General features: G+C 40.3%; 1 protein-coding gene across 7 annotated transcripts in view; it reads left to right on the forward strand.

Moving 5' to 3' along the window:
• Positions 1-19,951, forward strand: part of chd9 (chromodomain helicase DNA binding protein 9) — a 68,388-nt gene that overhangs the window by 32,773 nt on the left and 15,664 nt on the right. For all 7 annotated transcript variants that reach the window (XM_068566511.1, XM_068566428.1, XM_068566681.1 and 4 more), the window contains 17 exons: positions 2,551-2,656; positions 5,104-5,250; positions 6,043-6,111; positions 6,309-6,364; positions 7,045-7,162; positions 7,423-7,509; positions 7,773-7,910; positions 8,868-8,989; positions 10,836-11,079; positions 13,474-13,650; positions 13,839-13,982; positions 15,646-15,901; positions 16,245-16,455; positions 17,631-17,826; positions 18,128-18,313; positions 19,371-19,559; positions 19,702-19,812. In XM_068566511.1, the coding sequence (XP_068422612.1) occupies positions 2,551-2,656; positions 5,104-5,250; positions 6,043-6,111; positions 6,309-6,364; positions 7,045-7,162; positions 7,423-7,509; positions 7,773-7,910; positions 8,868-8,989; positions 10,836-11,079; positions 13,474-13,650; positions 13,839-13,982; positions 15,646-15,901; positions 16,245-16,455; positions 17,631-17,826; positions 18,128-18,313; positions 19,371-19,559; positions 19,702-19,812 (2,557 nt within the window). The remainder of the gene's footprint in view (positions 1-2,550; positions 2,657-5,103; positions 5,251-6,042; positions 6,112-6,308; positions 6,365-7,044; positions 7,163-7,422; positions 7,510-7,772; positions 7,911-8,867; positions 8,990-10,835; positions 11,080-13,473; positions 13,651-13,838; positions 13,983-15,645; positions 15,902-16,244; positions 16,456-17,630; positions 17,827-18,127; positions 18,314-19,370; positions 19,560-19,701; positions 19,813-19,951) is intronic.

Raw genomic sequence — 19,951 nt, forward strand, 5'->3', positions numbered from 1 at the left:
GCCCTGTTATATGCTTTTAGCTGCTGCTGGTTAATGTGACACTGGTATTCTGCTAGGCCCATATCCCAGTACGCTTTAATGGCGTGGTCGAAGAACAACGCTTTTTTCTTTTCCGATTCATCATGGTGGCACAGCTGGGTTGTTTTCTTCATTGTGTCACTCTGACTTAGCACATTTCTTAACCATTCATTGTGTCAGTGGACATGTGCTGGTGTTGTTTTTCACAGGAAGTGACATCACCATGAACATTGCCGCCCACATTGCCAAATGCACTCCCAAGGGCATGTTGCATGGCAACCATAAAGTGTCATTGTCAAGAGGATTTGTGAAATGTAATATCATCTAGAGGGGGCAGGGACGGCTTCAGCAGAGTGTTGCTGAAAGAATCTGCTGTTACTTTACACATATAAGAATAGGTTTGCGTTTGTCTCTGTTCTCCTTCCTCAAAGTTTATACTTGCGTCATTTAGTTCATCGATGAAGGTTAAGTACTGCAGAGACTTAAAGTCTCCCAATTAATTGGGAAGACAAGTGACACCACAGTCAGCCGAGTTGACAAGAGATGTTAAAGTTGGACAGATGCTGACGATTTAAAAAATATGTTCTATTTGTTTTGTTCACAGCTCATTGCTCTACATTACTCAAATGCAGATCAGTGGGTGTCTGTTGTCTTGTTGAAGAAAGATACAGCGAAAATGAAAGAACATCTCATTCAAATGTCTTTCTTTGAACTGTGCAGAAGTCAACATATGGTGACACTTGATGCTACTGCTAGGAACACTATCAGAAGCAGAATTAGGAAGTCTACGGACATGCTGCCACTACGTCTCACTACATGGAATTCAATTATGAAAAAAAGGCATTGTTTCTTTTTAAATGGTTGACTATCTAATATGCCGTTTCAACAGGCTGGCTTGCTGTTCCTTACAGGACCGCCTCCTGTCTAGTGGGTCCACTTGGTGTCTAAAGAACTGACTTGCTGTCTGACAGAATGGATGTTTGCTAACAATAGAAGATATTGGCAAGCGTGGGAATCTTTGTTCACACTCAATACAAGTCCCTGATGTAATCTCATATGAACGCCTGCTCCCTACTGGGATGTCCTTCTCACTAGAGGCATACCTGCTCATGCAAAGGATTTTGAGTACGGAGCATGTTTGCTTTTGCAGTAAGGCTTTGCTTGTTTGTCATGTTTATGAAATTACGTTTAAGAGAGTGAAGATGCTGCCACGTGTCAGTCCGATGGCAGTGTTTTTATCTCCCCCTCCCCTCCTGCATTGACATCACACCAAGCCAGAGTTTTGGCACTTGTGGCTTCCAAGAGATAATACATGTGGAGAGGCGCAAGACGGGAAGTGTGTGCATATGTGGTGAAAGAATGTATGGGGAAAGGTCACAGAAATAATATGCGACTGTGTGAAAGAGAGTTGAAGAGAGAAAAAGTGGAAGCTTGCGTCTGTTCATTGTGCAATCTGCTGCTATCTGGGCTTCTGATATTATCACATCCCAGCAGTCTGTCTTGGTACGACAATTGTACATTAGGCCATGGTGAGAATTTCAACACTAGCAATGGTAGCTTAAAGGGAAACATATTTGCCTAACTATGATGAAATGATATTGGTTTGAAACCTCAGACAAGGTGAGAACACTAATTTCCTTTGTCCATAAACTCGGGCAGCAGCTGCCATTGTGAAAATGTTAATACATACAAGCATTTCCTGGCATACTTCAGCTGGTGCAGTTCATGGAGAAGTTGTCCTTCTGCCAGGAATCTTCTTAGGTTAATACAACAAACATACTTGGTAAGGTTTAGGAAAAAGATCATGATTTTGGTTAAAATAAACCCTTTCTGGCAGAAAGCCCGGAAGGCAACTGCATGTGCTTTCCCACAGCCATTATTGTTTGTTTGTCAGGGCCAAAAATTGCATGCTGACAGCCGTACAATGAGAGGTTCTTAAAGAATATAGTCTCCTGCCGCATGTATTGTTTACGGACTGCAGTGCTGCAGATGCAAATCTAGGTGTTTTTTTTTTTCACTCCATCTTGCATGCTGGTGCAAACCTGCAGGGCGTTATGCACGTGCAGGCCTACGATGAAAAGAAAAAAGGTTTTTCAATCTCCAACATGCTGCTTATTACTTTGTCTACCATGGTTTCTCAGTGCAAGTCCCTTTTTTAACATCTGTATGTCGACACACATTACTCTTACAATCCATTAAAAACGGTCCCTCACTTAAGCAGTTGTATATTTATCATTGTCAGATTAATTGTAGGAAGTTTGATATGAACATTTGTGAGATTTTTAAACACGGGTTGAATGTACATATATTTTGATGATACATGCAAATAGACTTCTTTACACAGATCAAATACCTAAAGACCGTCTGTGCAGATAATCTCGAGACACCTCTGGGCATTGTGATGACAAAATATTACTTCATTATACTACCAACATTGTTTTTTAACATTACTGCATGAACGTGGAACATGGTTTTAGTACTTCAGCTATCATCTCATCAGTCATATTCATGGTGTGCTATTCCTCCCCACAGGAAAATTGTCATTAAAATTGGGAAGAAGAAGAAGCGAAAGCCGGCGTCTTCAGAGGAGTCTGATGATGACCCTCCCCCTCGACACGCTGCTAAAGATGACGACTCTGTAAGATCCAGCATTTACACACACACACACACACACACACACACACACACACACACACACACACACACACACACACACACACACATATATATATATATATATATATATATATATATATATATATATATATATATATATATATATATATATATATATATATAAATAAATAAATAAATAAATAAATAAATAAATAAATAAATAAATAAATAAACAAACAAACAAACAAACAAACAAACAAACCTCCAACACAAGTCGCTATTATTGAAACTGGGACTGTAATGCTGCACTGCTTGGGAATATGTGGCGCATAATACATCCCACTTAATCATATTAGAATATTAATCCTAAACTGTGAGACAACCCTCTTGAGTGAATTGCCTTCATTTGACTGTTTCACTTCCCCACTTTATTCAGAGTTTCTGCTGTTAATACATGTGGGGTCACACTTCTGCTAAAAGAAAACATGGACATTCTTGATCTTTTTTTGTTGCGTTTCCAACGCGGGGCTTTGAGGGAAGTTGTGTCCTCTGTCTGACTGTTGACACTGCTGCCGAGCCGACAGGAAGGCTTCACAGATTTAGCTCGAGCCTTGGAAGGTTGACTCTGTGGTTCACATGTGGGTCATGCAGTGGGTGGCTATCTCAAGTACACATGCTTATCTTTGTTGATGACGGAGATATGATGGAGACATTGTCAACTCAGCATTATCTAGTCCAAAGCACCAACAATAGCAGCCTCACATGCACACTCCTAAATTTAACAGTTTTTCATTTAAAAGGAAAAGGTAGTTGCCTCACAGCCAGTGAAATTAAAATCCTCCAGGGATATCATGTTTGTTTGATAACATACCACTTAGCTAAGTTAAGTGATGTGATTCTGATTCTGTTTTCCACTAAATACATGGTACCACTGTGGAAAATTAGTAATTGCTCACTTGAGGTTGAGATTTTTCAAGTTACAAAGAACGAGGGAGAAGGGGTCCAATACATCCTCATACATTTCTCTAATATCTACCCTGGTAGCCATGTGATCTAATCAATATAACGGTATAAGTAGGTATCTTTTCCATCCATCCATTCATTATCTGTTTAGGGTCTTGGAAGCGAAGGCGGGTTATATCCTAAACAAAGTCGCATGACTATCGCAGGGCTGACACAGAGGTGCTTGACTTTGGAGGGAGCCGAAGAACCCGGAGAGAACCAATGCTGCTATAGGGAGAATGTACAAACTCCACTAAGAAGGTCCGCCCTGCCAGAGATCGAACTCGGGCCCCTCTTGCTGTGAGACGACAGTGCTTGCTACTGTTGAGCCCAGAGTTTATCTTTTTTTTTTTTTTTTTTAACCTTTGGTCACTGCTAAGTTACAATAGATATCTGGCATGTTCAGAGTGGCATGTCTGACTGAGTGGGGATGACAACAAGTGATTTTTGGATCCTCCTCCGCCCCTTTTGCCTCCTATCTGGACTATTGCCTATAATATAATTACACTCATTAAATGCCGCCCATGGCTTCGATGAATGCAGTCTGTTGATGACTCATTTAGATCCTGTGGAAGAAGTCAAAGTGCCATGGCTGACGGCTAGATCGATAGATAGATAGATAGATAGATAGATAGATAGATAGATAGATAGATAGATAGATAGATAGATAGATCATGGCTACCTCAAGGGTTCAGCACTATCGTCGAGACATGCGGCAAGTTTGACTCTGCCGCTTCTGGTCAGCTCGAGTTTAGGGATCTGAGGGTATATCTCCACGGGGATATTATACTCCACACTTAATTAACTTCGGCTCAGTGGCATTTATTCCTAATTAACTACATATTACCATCAGGAGGGGCTCATGTATTGATGCAGGATACAGCAGCCCACGCATATGATAATTATAAAGACGGGAAGGAGTTTAAGGATGGAGGACTTAAAAGCACTCTTGTTTTGTGCGGGGTTCTCGGTGCAGAATGTTTTTCAGAATTTCTTCCTTGAAATTTATCAATTTTATAAATATCTGAACAGATGGTTTTCTGTCAAAATCATAGATTGTATTAACAATGTGACACATTTAAAAACTTGCATAAATGTTGGATCAATAGTAGCCGAGATGCCTCGGCATTGTTGCAAACTCGGAGCGTTGATAATAAAAAAGTCACAACTCGTAATTGATATATACATGTCAAATAGTGATGATGCCTTTTCTAATATACAGTAAGACTGTTCTAGTTTACACACATTGGGAATATCATTTGATCAAGCAGTGTTAACATTTGCTCAGACCAGATTAAACCTGACCCAACTTCAGATGTATTAAGTAGTCATTTAGGACATATCAGATGACTGATAAAAGATAAGGTTTTTAATTTCATTTTCAGTGGTGATATTGAGGTATGAAGCGGCTGATCAAGATCAGTTGGATATCTTGAAAATATGTTTTTTCCTCCTTGGTTTTCCCAGAAGAGGAGATCCAATCGCCAGGTGAAGAGAAAAAAATATGCTGAAGAGCTGGAGGCCAGGTTGTCGGATGATGAGGTCAAGGCGATTGTCAAAGCCAAGAAAACCAACTCTGCAGCATCCAAACAGCCTGCTGTTCAACTCTTTGTTGTAAGTAGTTATGTCCACAACTCCGCCATTGCTAAGAAGTACTAGAGTATCAATGTATGAATTTTTGAGAACTTGAAAAATCGAGTGCAAAGAGACTCATTACTTTCATTGCTGATGAATCATTCATTTTATTTAAGGTGTTTGTTGGCTCACAAACAATGATGCACATACATTTTGTTGAAAATAACTTGTACCGGGAAAATCATGAACACATTTGGTGGAAGAGCAACAGCACAACACGTTAATTGACGTGCATCACAGCTTGTTCTTTTCACATTGTGACGTACAAACCAGGACCCCTGCACAATGCCTGTACAAACAGGGAAGATGCACATCCTGTGCTCATTTAAAAATGTAGAGCACATCAGAGAAATTAGGATAATTGTGACGATGGCTCAAATATATTGTCCAGAAGTTCCACCCGGCTTTACGGGCTTCAAATCCGTCATACTTTTTTTTGTTGCTCTGCACTAGTGGAGGCAGTGCTGTACGAGCGAACTCTATTCCCCTCAAGTCAGTTTTATTTATGTGCAACAAAATCATAAATAATCTGTTCACAATCTGTTTGACTTATGACAGCCTCTAATCATAGGTCCTCTATTCAGATAAAGAACCAAAAAAACGAGGGGAAAAGAGTAGATCCCAGGAAGAGCACAACTGTGCAGTTTTTCTTTCCATTTTTGTTAGTGCACACTGTGTGGTTGTATTCTGAAGTGTCCTGAGGCTTATGCAAATACTTTCTGCTCGTGGGAACTATGAAGTAACACTTGACATTACATTTTTCATTTGCAGGAGAATCCCAGTGAAGAAGATGCTGCTGTTGTTGACAAAATCATGTCTTCTCGTATCGTCAAGAAGGAGGTAGTGATTTTCTGCCCTTTATTTTCCTGCTTGTTAGTGATTTTGCTGGATATTGAGATATATTGAAAGTTATTTAATTTGAGTTAATTAGCATTTTTCCTCAAAATATGCATTTACTGTATAACACGGCAAATAACCAAGTGAAGGAAGAGATGGAAGTTAATCTGTAATGAAAGTTTTTCTATTAACCTCTCCAGGTTTCTCCAGGAGTGGTGGTCGAAGGAGAGGAGTTTTTTGTAAAATACAAAAACTAGTAAGTTCACTTGCATTTTGTTTGAATTTGCAACTGTTTGTATGAATAACACTATAAACGGAAACATTAAACAAATTATTATGTGGATGACACTATAAACAGAAATATTAAAGAAATTATATTGTGTGATTATTTGTATTTTTATAATCATCCTGGTGTAAGTAAATATGTGATTTGTGCATAGAGACCAGATATTTCTGTTGCATTTACTAAATTCTAACATTTTCAAACTGACTAAATTAAACTGAAGGATAGTGAATATAAAACAATGTGATTTACATGAGTATACAAGCATCCTTGGGTCACTTTTCAGTATTGCCATGTAAATATTGCAACAGTGATTACATTTCTTTTCTTTGAATTCGGGGGCATCGTCAAAAAGTCTATTGAACATTAGGTTTACCTCCCAGAGAAATAATTCAGTTTCACTTGACAGATAATCTGTCATCAGCCAGATTGCATTCATTACATTTTCATCCAAATGATGAAAAGGATTCAAAAGTAAACGTCACACAAGAAATGTGATATTTCAACTTTCTAAACGGTAAAAAAACAACAACCTGCGATCCCACCTGCTGGCCTCAGTGGTTGCCCCAAATGCTTTTTAGAAGGATGTTTTTAAGGGTTTCTTACCTTAATCTAAGTGTGTGTGTGTGTGTGTGTGTGTGTGTGTGTATCAGCTCCTACCTCCACTGTGAGTGGGCCACAGAGCAGCAGCTGGAGAAGGACAAGAGGATTCAGCAGAAGATCAAACGCTTCAAGATTAAACAAGCACAGAGGGCACTGTTCTTTGCAGATGTAAGGCTGTGTCTTTATCTGTGGACATTCTGTGTAGTGTGTACTGTCTTTACTATGTGAACAATTGTGTGTGTGTGTGTGATTTTAAATTGTTGTGTTTTGTCTGTGTGGGCAGACACATCTGTGTGCATATTTGAATCTCTTTGCTCGCTCACTCGTAGCCGTAGTGATACTTGTCTTAGATTCCAGATGGCGAGTGGGCATTTAGGTTTATTCACTCCTTTTTCTTTCTCTCTTGTCTTTCTTTGTGTGTCTCTCAGATGGAAGAGGACCCCTTTAACCCGGACTATGTAGAGGTAGACAGAGTGCTGGAAGTGTCGTATTGTGAGGACAAAGACACAGGAGAGGTAGAGTGAATCCTCTTCAGTTTGTTGATCATATCTGTGAGAAGCATGTGTGTGTTTATCTGTGTCTACGTGGCTGAACGTGCTTTACTCTTACGTTTTTTTTTTTTTTTGTGGGGTTTTTCTTTCATTAATATCCTCCACTCTACTGATGTATTTGTATCTCAGAAGGGCCCAAGGCCACCCTGACGGGCTTCCTCGCAGCCTTTGTTAATATTATAAAAGCGGAGTCTTTTGCTGCGCTAATTCTTCTCCGGCTGCTGCAGGAGGTTGTGTACTACCTGGTGAAGTGGTGCTCGCTGGCTTATGAGGACAGCACCTGGGAGCTGAAGGATGACGTCGATCAGAGCAAGATTGAAGAGTTTGAGCAGCTGCAGGCAGTCAAGCCAGACTCGCGCAGGATGGTAAGCTATGCCCCCTACGACATTCCTCATTCTTCACTGCATTCTTATTTACCTCCAGCGCTCTCATACTGAATATATACTTTTGTTTTGTTGCTGGTGTTTTTAAGCGCTAACATGAGAATACAATAATAAAATAAAAAATTGTAAAATGTTGTAGATTTGTTTGAGAATGCATTGACACTGCAGCGACCAAACATGTGTATTGTGAGATTAATGTGCATCATTAGCCAAATAACCACGCTCACACAGAAGTGAACACGCTGAGACTCAGAAACACCTGCTGCCAGTCACTTCAAGAGCAATGAATGATGTTTCTGCTGAATAAATAAAAAAAAATGACATTTGTTTTTATCAGAAGATAGTCATTTAAATAGTTAATGTTAGAGCTAAAACTTGAAGGGGAAGGAAAAAAAACTAAACCATGTACCAAGTTTTTAGCTGCAAATCGTAAATTCTGCTCTATGAAGGAAAAACATGGTCGTATTTATAATGTAGTATTGTAACCAGACTTCGCACAGGTTTGACATGTAGTAGTGTTTTATTGTAAATTCGTATCAATCAATTAACCCTCAAGATAATTAGATCTGTGATTTGTACTGTCCTGGATAAGATCTAATTCAGCAGTTCCTTCAGGAGTATTCATCAGGTGATATTTACTCTTGCCATAGTCACCTCTTTATCCTCTAGACAAGGTCACACGGTTTCCCGGTATTGACACAAATGCATAAATGCTTGCGGCCATGCACATACAATAAGCCGGAGTCACTAGCACACCACTGTTTGTGTTGCCCTTTTGGCTATACTGTTTTAAAAAAACCTGTTGGTTTGCTTCATTTTTGTCACTTCTCTTAAGATTGCCCCTTGTCTATCATTGCATTCATTCAACATTTAAAATGTAAATGTGGAATTGCTTTCAAAACGCTTGTTTTAACTCTCCATTTATAATCTGTCACTTAGGAGCGGCCCCCGGCCAATCATTGGAAGAAGAGGGTACAGTCGAGAGAATACAGGAATGGCAACAGCCTCAGGGACTACCAGCTAGAAGGGGTCAACTGGCTCCTGTTCAACTGGTACAACAGGTCAGTTTCTTGTATCTTACTTGAACACAGCTACTGCCTTGTTAGCAGTGCATGGAATATATGAGAATGAACAGGAACAACATAGCAATATAGGGGTTATCTGCTCAGGCTGCCAATGGACACAAACCCTTTTGGCCTATGGTAAAGCGACATAATCCATTCATTTGCTAGATGAATCAATTAATTTGTCAAATGTGTCATGTGTGTGAGTTATTTTTTCCTTTTTCTATCCGGGAAAGGTACTTTGAGATTTGACCCGACAGTGTGGGCTGTGTGCAAACTTAGGCTAGAAAGTGAAAAACTAATTTATAATTTTACTTATTTATTCACAATTAAGAATTATTTGAAACAGATTTAATACAACTTCACAATTAGTGCTCAATCAAGCTACATCTCACGCGGTAACAGCTAGCGAGCAAAAACTAGCAGGAGTTGTTAACAAGTTATAAACGGTGAACTTTTGCTTTCAGCTCCTCTCTGTTGCTTAACTGAAATATATTCACTCCAGAAATATAATTGAAACCTGTAATGCTCTGGCTCAGACACTGTGGCAGAGTACACTGTGCATGCAGAGGGTTGTAATTTTACTGAATTGCTATTTTATGGAACGCTGGCAAATAATTTGCTGGACGAGTGCACTGCTGAACATAATGCATAGTTACAAAGTGTTTTAACTAAACATACCTTTACACATGGTACCTCACATTAGTCCACCTTTTTAAAAGGTCAGATTTACAGATTGAAATCGTGCAAATATTCCCAAAAGTCCCACCCTTCACCATTTGCAACTCGAGACACATTCAGGATTCAGGACATACCTCACACTTTAAGCAAAATGGCAACTCTTAACATACTGTATTTGCTTGTGAACTCTCGGTAATCCTATGCTGATATTAAAAACCACAGTATATTTATTTATTCTGAGGATTTTACATAGGTATTGTGTATTTCAGGAGGAATTCTCTTGGCGCTTTGGCACTGCGGATAATGAATATTTTTTCTGGTGTGTGTGTGTGGACCGTGCTGTGATTTGACTGTATTCACATTATTTGGTTTCGGCCTGCAAGAAGAGTCAGATTTCTTGTCAAGGTGCACACTGCTGCAACAACAACCGCTCTTCTTCGCCCACGATCACAAAAGAAGTGCTGCACATTACATCTGGAAAATGAAGTGTCAGTGTGCTTGCATTAACCCTGGGAATTGGCTTTATGTGTGAGCATGCAGGAGTTTGTGTATGCCTACGCAGAGAGATTCATCAAAAGTAGAGAGCTGCTTAAGAGGCCAGTGGGAATATCTGCACGTTGCAATTAGCATCAAGACATAATACCCCCACCCACTGGACAGCTGAATAAATGGTTTGCTGGAGTACACCACGCAGCAGAGGCCGTTGCGTTTCCATTATATTGTATCTCGTCTCTTCGGGGCTGTTATTACTGCTGATGATGTCGTTTTCGCTTCCATTGTTTGCTGTTTATTCTTTTATTATCATGGGATTTTTTGCATTTTCCTTGTTGTTCATCTTCGCCACCCACTTTTTTTTATCCCACTACACATTTCTTTTGTTTACTTTGAAAGAGTTACAAGCATCAAAAATGATCACGCTGAATACACAGTGGAGAAATAACAGCTCATTCAACAACAGCCGAACTAAAAAAAAAAAAAAATCCACATCCACACATGATGTACGCACGAGGGATATATTAGTTTTCACACAGGTGTCATTGATTTCTAAACGGTTCATCACCTTTGGTTACACTACTGCTTTCGCTATTCTCTGCTGTTTTCCTTCTACCTCATTTGTGTTTCCACTTTTTCTCTTCTAACCCGTGTTATTTCCACCTGTCAGACGGAACTGCATTCTGGCAGATGAGATGGGCCTCGGAAAGACCATCCAGTCCATCACATTCCTAGAAGAGATCCTTCGTGTGGGCATTAAAGGGCCGTTCCTCATCATTGCTCCTCTCTCCACTATTGCCAACTGGGAGCGCGAGTTTCGTACTTGGACCTATCACAATGTCATCGTCTACCATGGGAGCATGGTCAGCAGGCAGATGCTCCAACAATATGAGATGTATTTCAGGGATACACAGGTAAATAGACAGAGATTGCGTTGACTGCATTTTTATGATCAGGCTGTTAATACTTGCATTACATAAGTGTAAATACAAGTTAGAAAAAGACCAATTAAAATACACTGGTGGCATAAATACATATATTGTGGGCCCACAGTGGCATTACCACAAGACCTTTAATATTTACACGGTTGTAGTGCAACACACACGCGCACACACGCACATCATACCATTATCATTCATTATATCAATTTCAAGTAGGTGTAAAAAAGTGCCAAGATTGAAAGTTTAAAGCCCTGCTAGTACACCTTTTTAGAGAAGGCCTTTTTTTTAGAATGCATTGTACATTTCTTGTTAGATTCAAACTTCTTCTACACATTATCTATATTTTAGGTTTATAAATGTAGTTCTAGCGGTGCAACCATTGCTATTGTATACCCTAAGAAAGACCACAGTAATTGTTTTTGCCTGAGAGAAGCCATGAGGAGCAGGGCACGAACTGGGCACAGACACCCAGCCGGGCATTCAGCTTGCCTCACATACCGAACAAAATTGGACTTGAGAGGCCATTTCTCTCGTCCTGACATACCTAACAGTCCCCTTTTTTTAAAAACGGATGAGCAAAAAGCAGCATGGCTGTGCTTACCTTCAGACGGGAAAGAAGTGATTTACTTTGATTAAAAATAATCACAGTGCTGCTTATTAGAGAACAGCAGCAGTGTGTTGGCAATATGAAGCCCTGAGAGTAATGTGTTTGAAAACAGGAAGCCTGCCCTGTATACAACAATAGGAGTTGTATATTAAAAAAGCCTGGCAGAACGTGATTGCCATGTTTAACACAAAGGCTCGCTACACCGACAGAAGGAAAGGAAAGAGGAGAGCAGGCAGCAAGGAATAATAGTGAATATCTCAGGAAACTGTCCAAAAACTGACTTAAAATGTAGGGGTTTTTTTGGTGACATTGTTGATTCTGTCATGTCAAAATGTTGCAAATCTACAAAATCTATTTACTAATATAGAGCTACAGATTCAACATACTTTTCTGAACAACTCATTTCTTACCGATTTGGGGAAGAGAACATTCTCATGAACAAGTGGTTGATAGTACTAATGTAGCGTATAACGGGATTCAAAGAAGAGCACGTGCCCAACAGTAAGTAGGCTGCTGGGTAGTTAGTGAGCCTTGGGAAGAGGCTTTCTTTGGTTGGCAGGCCATGTGATGTGTCACAACAGGCAGTTAGAAGCTCTTAGTATTCAGACGAACCGTAGGAGGAATTAAAGCGAACGAGAGCAGAACAGAGCGAAGCCGCCACCAGGCTGTCTCCCAGGCAGCCTGTGATGTCATAGCAGCCCCCAAGGGGAGCTATCTGTCAGCGCTGCTCAGGCATATCAGAGAGAGAGGCTCCTCTACAGCAGTCTGTTGGCTGGCTGGCTGTGGGAGGGGGTTATCGGATAACTGAGTATCCCTCGAGGACTGTTGTCAAGGCAATAGATACAAATGGAGAGGCGGGGTGAAGAAAAGCCTCCCCAGACAGACAGACAGACAAACAAATAAACAAACAGCATAAATGCTCACTCGCAGTGTGCACATTAGAAAAAAATCAGCGACGTGCTATAATATTTGACAATATTGTGATGATGATAAGACGTGCTATAAATAAACATTGTGCATATTAGCTCATCATTCCCTTTGACAGACTATTTGTCTTTGAATACAGAACGGGATGAGAATTTAATGTTTTATATATATATGTTGTTTCTAGAGCAGCAACCGTAATGTCCACAGCAAAGTTATACAATGTCTCACTGGAAACAAATCATAATACTGAGTGAAGTTCAGAACAAATGACGATGATTTCTCCAGATTTTAAGATGCATGACAAACTAATCTAAACAGTTGCACGACAGACAGCTTTTTGTTTTAGCTTGTGTAGACGAGGGTTATGTTGCGCCTGCACTTTTATGAAGGTAATAAAGTAATGACAGAGGCTTCAGTGTGAGGACTAAAATGGTTTGTTAATCATCGCGTTTCTTCTGCGATGACGGTGACGATACAATTCATAGCCTTCAGTCCTGGTTCTACTGCAGGTAGCGTCACAACCAAGAGGTGTGTCAGCAAAATCTTAAAATAAAGTAAGCAGCCATGTGTTTGCAGCATGAAGCTGTAAATTATTAGTTTTCTAATGTTAACAGTTACATACTCATTAGATCCTCTCAGAAAACACCTTTTTTTAATGACCGTAACCGTTATGCACGATTAAAATTCATAGCGCAACATTAATTAAAAATGTTTTTACACACCTTCAGACAGTTTCCCGTGCATAGCAACATGAACCTGTTAAAAAGAGGATTGTTTTATAAAGGACTCATATCACAGTTTGTCTAACATCTCCTCACCTTTGTTGTCTTCAGGGCCGTGTGATGCGAGGTGCCTATAGGTTCCATGCCGTTATCACCACGTTTGAGATGATCCTGGGAGGCTGTCCCGAACTCAACGCCATCGAGTGGCGCTGTGTTATCATCGATGAGGCCCACCGCCTCAAGAACAAGAACTGCAAGCTGCTCGAGGGCTTCAAGCTCATGAACCTGGTACAGAAAACATCAACTTCCAGAGAGATGAAAATGTTTTTAATGTGTGCAGCGTGAAACCTGAACTAATACCTCTTATTTTGATTTAAACCTTTGTGTCTCGTTCCTACAGTGCAGAATACAGTGGGTTGTCGCATGCTGAAATGAGAGTGAAACATTGTCTTCTTGTGCGTGTTGTTCTCTTTCAGGAGCACAAGGTCCTGCTGACGGGTACTCCTCTCCAGAACACGGTGGAGGAGCTCTTCAGCCTGCTCCACTTCCTGGAGCCGGCACGCTTCCCCTCAGAAAGCACCTTCATGCAGGAATTTGGAGACCTGAAGACTGAGGAGCAGGTGAGCCGGCAGATGCATGGAGATGTCCTGACATCCATGTTTGAGCTTCTGATGCCGTTTTTGTCACCTTAATGTTAATAAATGTAAACGTAAAAAGAAACATTATTTTTTAATGTAAAAATGGGTTATTTCCTTTTTCTATAGAGCTCCACAATACAGTATGGACATCCTATTAGTACAGATGGAACACTTTTTCTAACTAGGCCACAGCGACATTTTGTACAACACACACACACATACACACACACACACACACACAACATATGGTGGATGATGATAACAGATAATGGGGCATTATGCTAGTCATTGTTAGACTATGTATCGACACAGTTGCTCACAAGAAAAGGGTGTTTTACCTGACTTTCGTCATATCAGTGTTTGGCGTTTAATTTTTTTGGCAGAAGCACGAAAGAGATGCTCGAGAAAGGACCATTAAAACATTTTTTGAGGAGTGGTACTCAAGCTGAAAGTTAAAATATTGGGAACAGCTCGTACTCCACACACGGTACTAAATCTAGAAGCTCTTTGTGCCAGTGGGAATGAAATAAATGTTGCTGACGCCGTTAAGAGGTATATTTTCAACAAATGCCATAACTGATTTTAAACGAGGGCCTGTATGTGTAACAAAGAGCACTGGTGGTTGTAAAAGCTGTGATGCTTTACTGTTGACACAAACTGATTTGGGAAATGTATCTGCATCAATTGAAAAAGACAGAATCCAAACCCTGGTTTTAATATGAATATATTCAAATAAAATTAAGACGTTCCAAGTAACAACCCAAAAGCCATATACTAATAATATACAGAGCATGACATTATTCGATTTTGATGTAAAATTGTATAGATGGGTTTAGTTCGATGGTTGGTGGCTCGTACTTTGGTCGACAGCCAGATTTTATGTAAACGTTGACAATGTGTTTAAGTTACCTCTAAATGAAAATAATAACTGGGTTTAACTAAACTTAGTTCTGACGTTACTAAAGTAATTATCAATTAACTGTATGTTGTGTATTTTTCTTTGTACTGGAGTCCACTACAGTCATGGAAGAATCAGAATAATGAATGACCAAGTACGTTGCACAGACAAGGAATTTGACTTGTGAAAGGTGCATAACAATAAAAAAAAGACAATAAAACAATAAAGGTAGTGTAATAATAGATAAATATGGTAAACAACAAACTGATAACAGTACTTTAAAACAAGTGTATAGTATAAAATAAAAGTGCATTAAAAATAAAATATGTGCAAAGGTGTTTGAGATCGTCTGGGGATGTGAGAGTCGGAGTCAGTGTGGGTCGCCGGCTTTGTTTATGAACCCGACTGCAGCTGGAAAGAAACTGTTCTTGTGGCGCGAGGTCTTGTTTGTGAGGGAAGCACCTGAACACACATGAGGTGAAAATGGAAATTTAAAAGGAAACGTAAATGCGTCGTCTGATGTTGCATTGCAATCAAATTTGTATTACTGAAAACAATAAATGATTCTCAATTTGCGATGGAAAACTCGCTGGAGCGTGCAAACATTTTCTGTAATGATGTGTAAGGCACTGCTGTTTCAGTCGGATCAGAACCAGCACAAACTGTAACCCCATTCCTGCGTAGCGTACAACACCCCACAGTTACTGAAAGTGATAACTTCAGCTCTCCTCATCTCTGGGCCCACAGGTACAGAGTCTTCAGGCTATCCTGAAGCCCATGATGCTGCGTCGGCTGAAGGAGGACGTGGAGAAGAAGTTGGCTCCTAAAGAGGAAACCATCATCGAGGTTGAGCTAACCAACATTCAAAAGAAATACTACCGCGCCATCATTGAGCGGAACTTCTCCTTCCTGGCTAAAGGAGCTGGCCAGGCAAATATGCCCAACCTGGTCAACACCATGATGGAGCTGAGAAAGTGCTGCAACCACCCCTACCTCATTAAAGGTAAGCTGGCACCTTTTACAGGTTTTATGTAGGCGCTCACTGTAATTTGATGACTCCAGTGTTTCTTCAGATCTCAGACTCTGCATACTGGTAATTCTGCTTTATAATCTTGATCTTTATCTAACTATTGCATATGCACAAAATCAGGCTGTCCTTATTACTGTATACTCATTAAATTATACTCTATACTTCATAAGTTACACAGAAAGACATTTTTTCTTCTGAAGGTTCTGATGTTTTTCATGCAGTTAAAAATGAGTGGGCGTAGCACATTAGGGGAAATGAGATCTGGTAGAAAAAGGATGAAACACTTGCTGATGTAGCCTTGTCTTTGTTATGTCAGGAGCCGAGGAGAAGATCCTAGAGGACTTCAGGGAGGTGTACAGCCCCACTGCAATGGACTTTCACCTGCAGGCTATGGTGCAGTCTGCCGGGAAGCTGGTCCTCATTGACAAACTGCTGCCCAAGATGAAGGCCGGAGGGCACAGGGTGCTCATTTTCTCCCAGATGGTGCGCTGCCTTGACATCTTGGAAGACTACCTCATTCAGAGAAGGTAATGGTAACAGATGATGAAGGACTTGTATCCCTGGGGGTTGACTGCGTAAACTTTTTTTCTTCATGATCACATGAAACTTTTAATTGTTAACTTGGTGCTGCTGCTCCAATGTTGTAAAGTCACTGGTATCATCCGGCGTTAAGATTCAAATGAAAACCAAATTAGTGGTACAGTTTACCTGGAACACTCAGTTGCTGCTACACATGTTGTAAAGGATGATCTGACTCCCATCACTGCAAATTGTTTGGATCTGTGCGTGTGCATGTGCGTGTCTGCTTCTGTCTGTGTCAGCTGTCTTAGGTAATGCCCAAAAGTCCCATAAAAAGCTGAAATGAGTGATCAGGAACAAGACTTTAATGGGGAAAGGTTAACGACCAGCCATACGAGTTTAAATTTCATGGCATTGAGGAATTTGATTATTACACAAGAGTTTTCTCGTTATTACTTGTCATCATTTTCTTTATTTTTATTTTATTCTACCAACTTTTACTCCTACATTTAATATACCTTGACTTTTTTACGGTCTCCATTGATACATTTGTTTCTCTCTCTCTCCCCTAAACTATTGTAAACATGTGAGGTGCTGCGCAGTACAGACCTCAGTCAGGGTTCAGCAGCAGGTTATAAAAGCCCTCGGGGCTCTGCTACATTTAGACAAGCAGGGTTTTCTGTGAGGTTTCTCCTGACTGTAAGTGGTTTGCCCTAGGGGTAGTCAGGGGGTTGGATTGTGGGATGAGAATGGACACAACCATGAAAGGGGATATAACCACTCCTTGTAGAAACAGTTTTATCTATTGATTTGGATACAGTTTCCAGGTATAGAAGCGAAGCAAAATGAAGGTAAGGTTTTTGGGTAGATGTACAACCCAGTCGATAAGTATCATGGTAATGTTCAGAATCAGAACAGGGCAATTACCAAGTAGGTTAGTCACATATAAGGAATTTGCCTTGGTGTTTGGTGCATACAAGAAACACTTTAACGCGTACTGCCAAGAGTCAGTAACAAAAAGGTGCTATAACAAATATGTACAATATCATTATTTTAAATTGAGAGAGCTGTGACTATTGTGCAAAAATGTTGTCACTGCACATGCAAAAGTTCAACGTAAAGATATGCAGAAAAGCCATTTATTCTATCAGTTATTACAATGCATTTTGGATTTCTATTGCAGGTACTTGTACGAGCGAATAGATGGACGTGTTCGTGGGAACCTGCGGCAGGCAGCTATCGACCGCTTCAGTAAGCCCGACTCAGAACGCTTCGTTTTCCTCCTGTGCACAAGAGCTGGTGGCCTGGGAATCAACCTCACAGCAGCAGACACCTGCATCATCTTTGACTCGGACTGGAACCCGCAGAATGACTTGCAGGTATGACGGACTCACTAAACAAGAGTTGCAACGTAGTACTGTAATAGATTTGTCCCATTCATCTGCAGGCATGAGGGAAATTTGGCTCTCGAACAGATGTCAGACAAGAGATAAATATTTATGCAAACACCTGCCAACAAGACTCATCACCACAAATAGTGCCTGACACTGTCCAACAACATGCAAATTCCACTCTAACTAAAATGACCATTCTTTCAGATCGGATGACCTCCATGCCCAACTCTCCTTTTTTTGTATGAGCAGTGCATTTTACTCGTTTTTTTTTTTCTTCCCTTCACAGGCCCAGGCGCGCTGCCATCGGATCGGTCAGAACAAAGCAGTGAAGGTGTACCGCCTGATCACCAGGAACTCGTACGAGCGAGAAATGTTTGATCGCGCCAGCCTCAAGCTGGGCCTGGACAAAGCAGTGTTGCAGAGCATGAGTGGCCGAGATAACAGCCTGGGTGGAGGCGCCGCCGGGGGAGGGGTGAGTTTGAGAATTGTCCAAATGGTCTGGAATCAAAACGGGGAATGAAATCATTTAGTAATGTAAATTCTGTTCAGTAAATTTTCAGACGGTGCTTGTGATGAAAGCCATCAATTTCACAAGATGATCTTGGCGAGGCATACCATTTTTTTCAGTTGCACTAACTCACAACCAAATTATTATTATTATCATTATTAAAACGAGTAGGAAATTGCAAAAGCCTGGTGTGGCACTATGCTAATAATAGAGCTTATTTACATGTTTTTTCATCTTCATTCTTTTTGTATTCTTTGTTATCTTCTTGATGTACCTCAACCATACCCACTAAACTTATGTAACTCTTCGCAGCTTATTTTCCTGCCACTCAGTTTAGCGTCGCATTAAATAACTTAAATCTTAAATATCAAATTAAATTTGGAAGTGGGTAGAGCGGGTTATCCTTTTAAGTTTCTTATGCTCACTAACTCAAACTTTACTGTGACCATCGTGCGAGAATAAGTGCTGTTATAGAAGTGAAGGACAAGATTTCTTCTCATAGTCTCTGCAACAATAACAAAGTCAACAATTTCTGATATCAGAGGAACACTGTAAGCACTGGCAAAGACAAATGAACCGATTACAAACACTAAAACTTGGATCTCACTCGGAAAATGTTGTGAAATTTAGTGAGTGTAATCCTATTAAAGTCTAATCTTGTTGTGAGGGAGTGTGTCAACCGTGTTTGAAGTGTGTAGGTGGATGTTTTGCTCCAGTTGGTGTCCCCTGAGAATTAACACAAGTATAAGGAGGTTGAGCTATTAGCAGGTCTCCACATCTGGTCTGACTGAACATATTTGCACAATAAACATCTGTAAGGGTTCGCTACAGGGCTGCTGATATTATAATTTTAATAACCCAACATGTTTTTTTGTTTTTTTGAGAAGGTTTTGCAGCTATTGTATAATATTATGTTGCACTTGAAGTCTTTTTTATATTCCATTTTGCCAATCATTTATTTGTATTTGTTGTATATAGTTTCTTGACCCTAAATGTTTATCTCTTTCTCCGTACTTCTCAGGCAACGCAGCAGCAGCAGCTGTCTAAGAAGGCGATTGAGGATCTGTTGCGGCGTGGTGCATACGGAGCCATCATGGATGAAGAGGATGAAGGGGCCAAATTCTGTGAGGAGGACATCGATCAGATTCTCCAGCGCAGGACAAAGACCATCACCATCGAGTCTGAGGGACGAGGATCCACTTTTGCTAAGGTGAATGAAATGGATAATATGGCTGCTCTAACATGGCTGCTCTAACACAAAGTTATTTGTTGATTTTTGACAAGGAGCAACTTTTAATACAGGGAATGTCAATATGAATATGTTTTGATATGATATTTATGTATGCTTTCAGGCCAGTTTTGTGTCGTCCGGAAACCGCACCGACATTTCCCTGGATGACCCCAACTTCTGGGACAAATGGGCCAAAAAGGCTGACATTGATATGGAAATGGCAAACGGCAGAGTATGTACATCACTACAAATAATACATCATGCAAAGGATAATCGGGACCTTTCTCACAAAGATATGTTGCATCTAATGAAGACGTAATGGCTGTACAGCCAGCACTTTTTATCTGTGTTATAGACCTTGAAAGTCTTTT

The sequence above is a fragment of the Clinocottus analis genome, unplaced genomic scaffold, assembly GCF_023055335.1.
Source record: "Clinocottus analis isolate CAN_PGR_092001 unplaced genomic scaffold, fCliAna1.0.p SCAF_1, whole genome shotgun sequence".
In the NCBI taxonomy this organism is placed as follows: Eukaryota; Metazoa; Chordata; class Actinopteri; order Perciformes; family Cottidae; genus Clinocottus; species Clinocottus analis.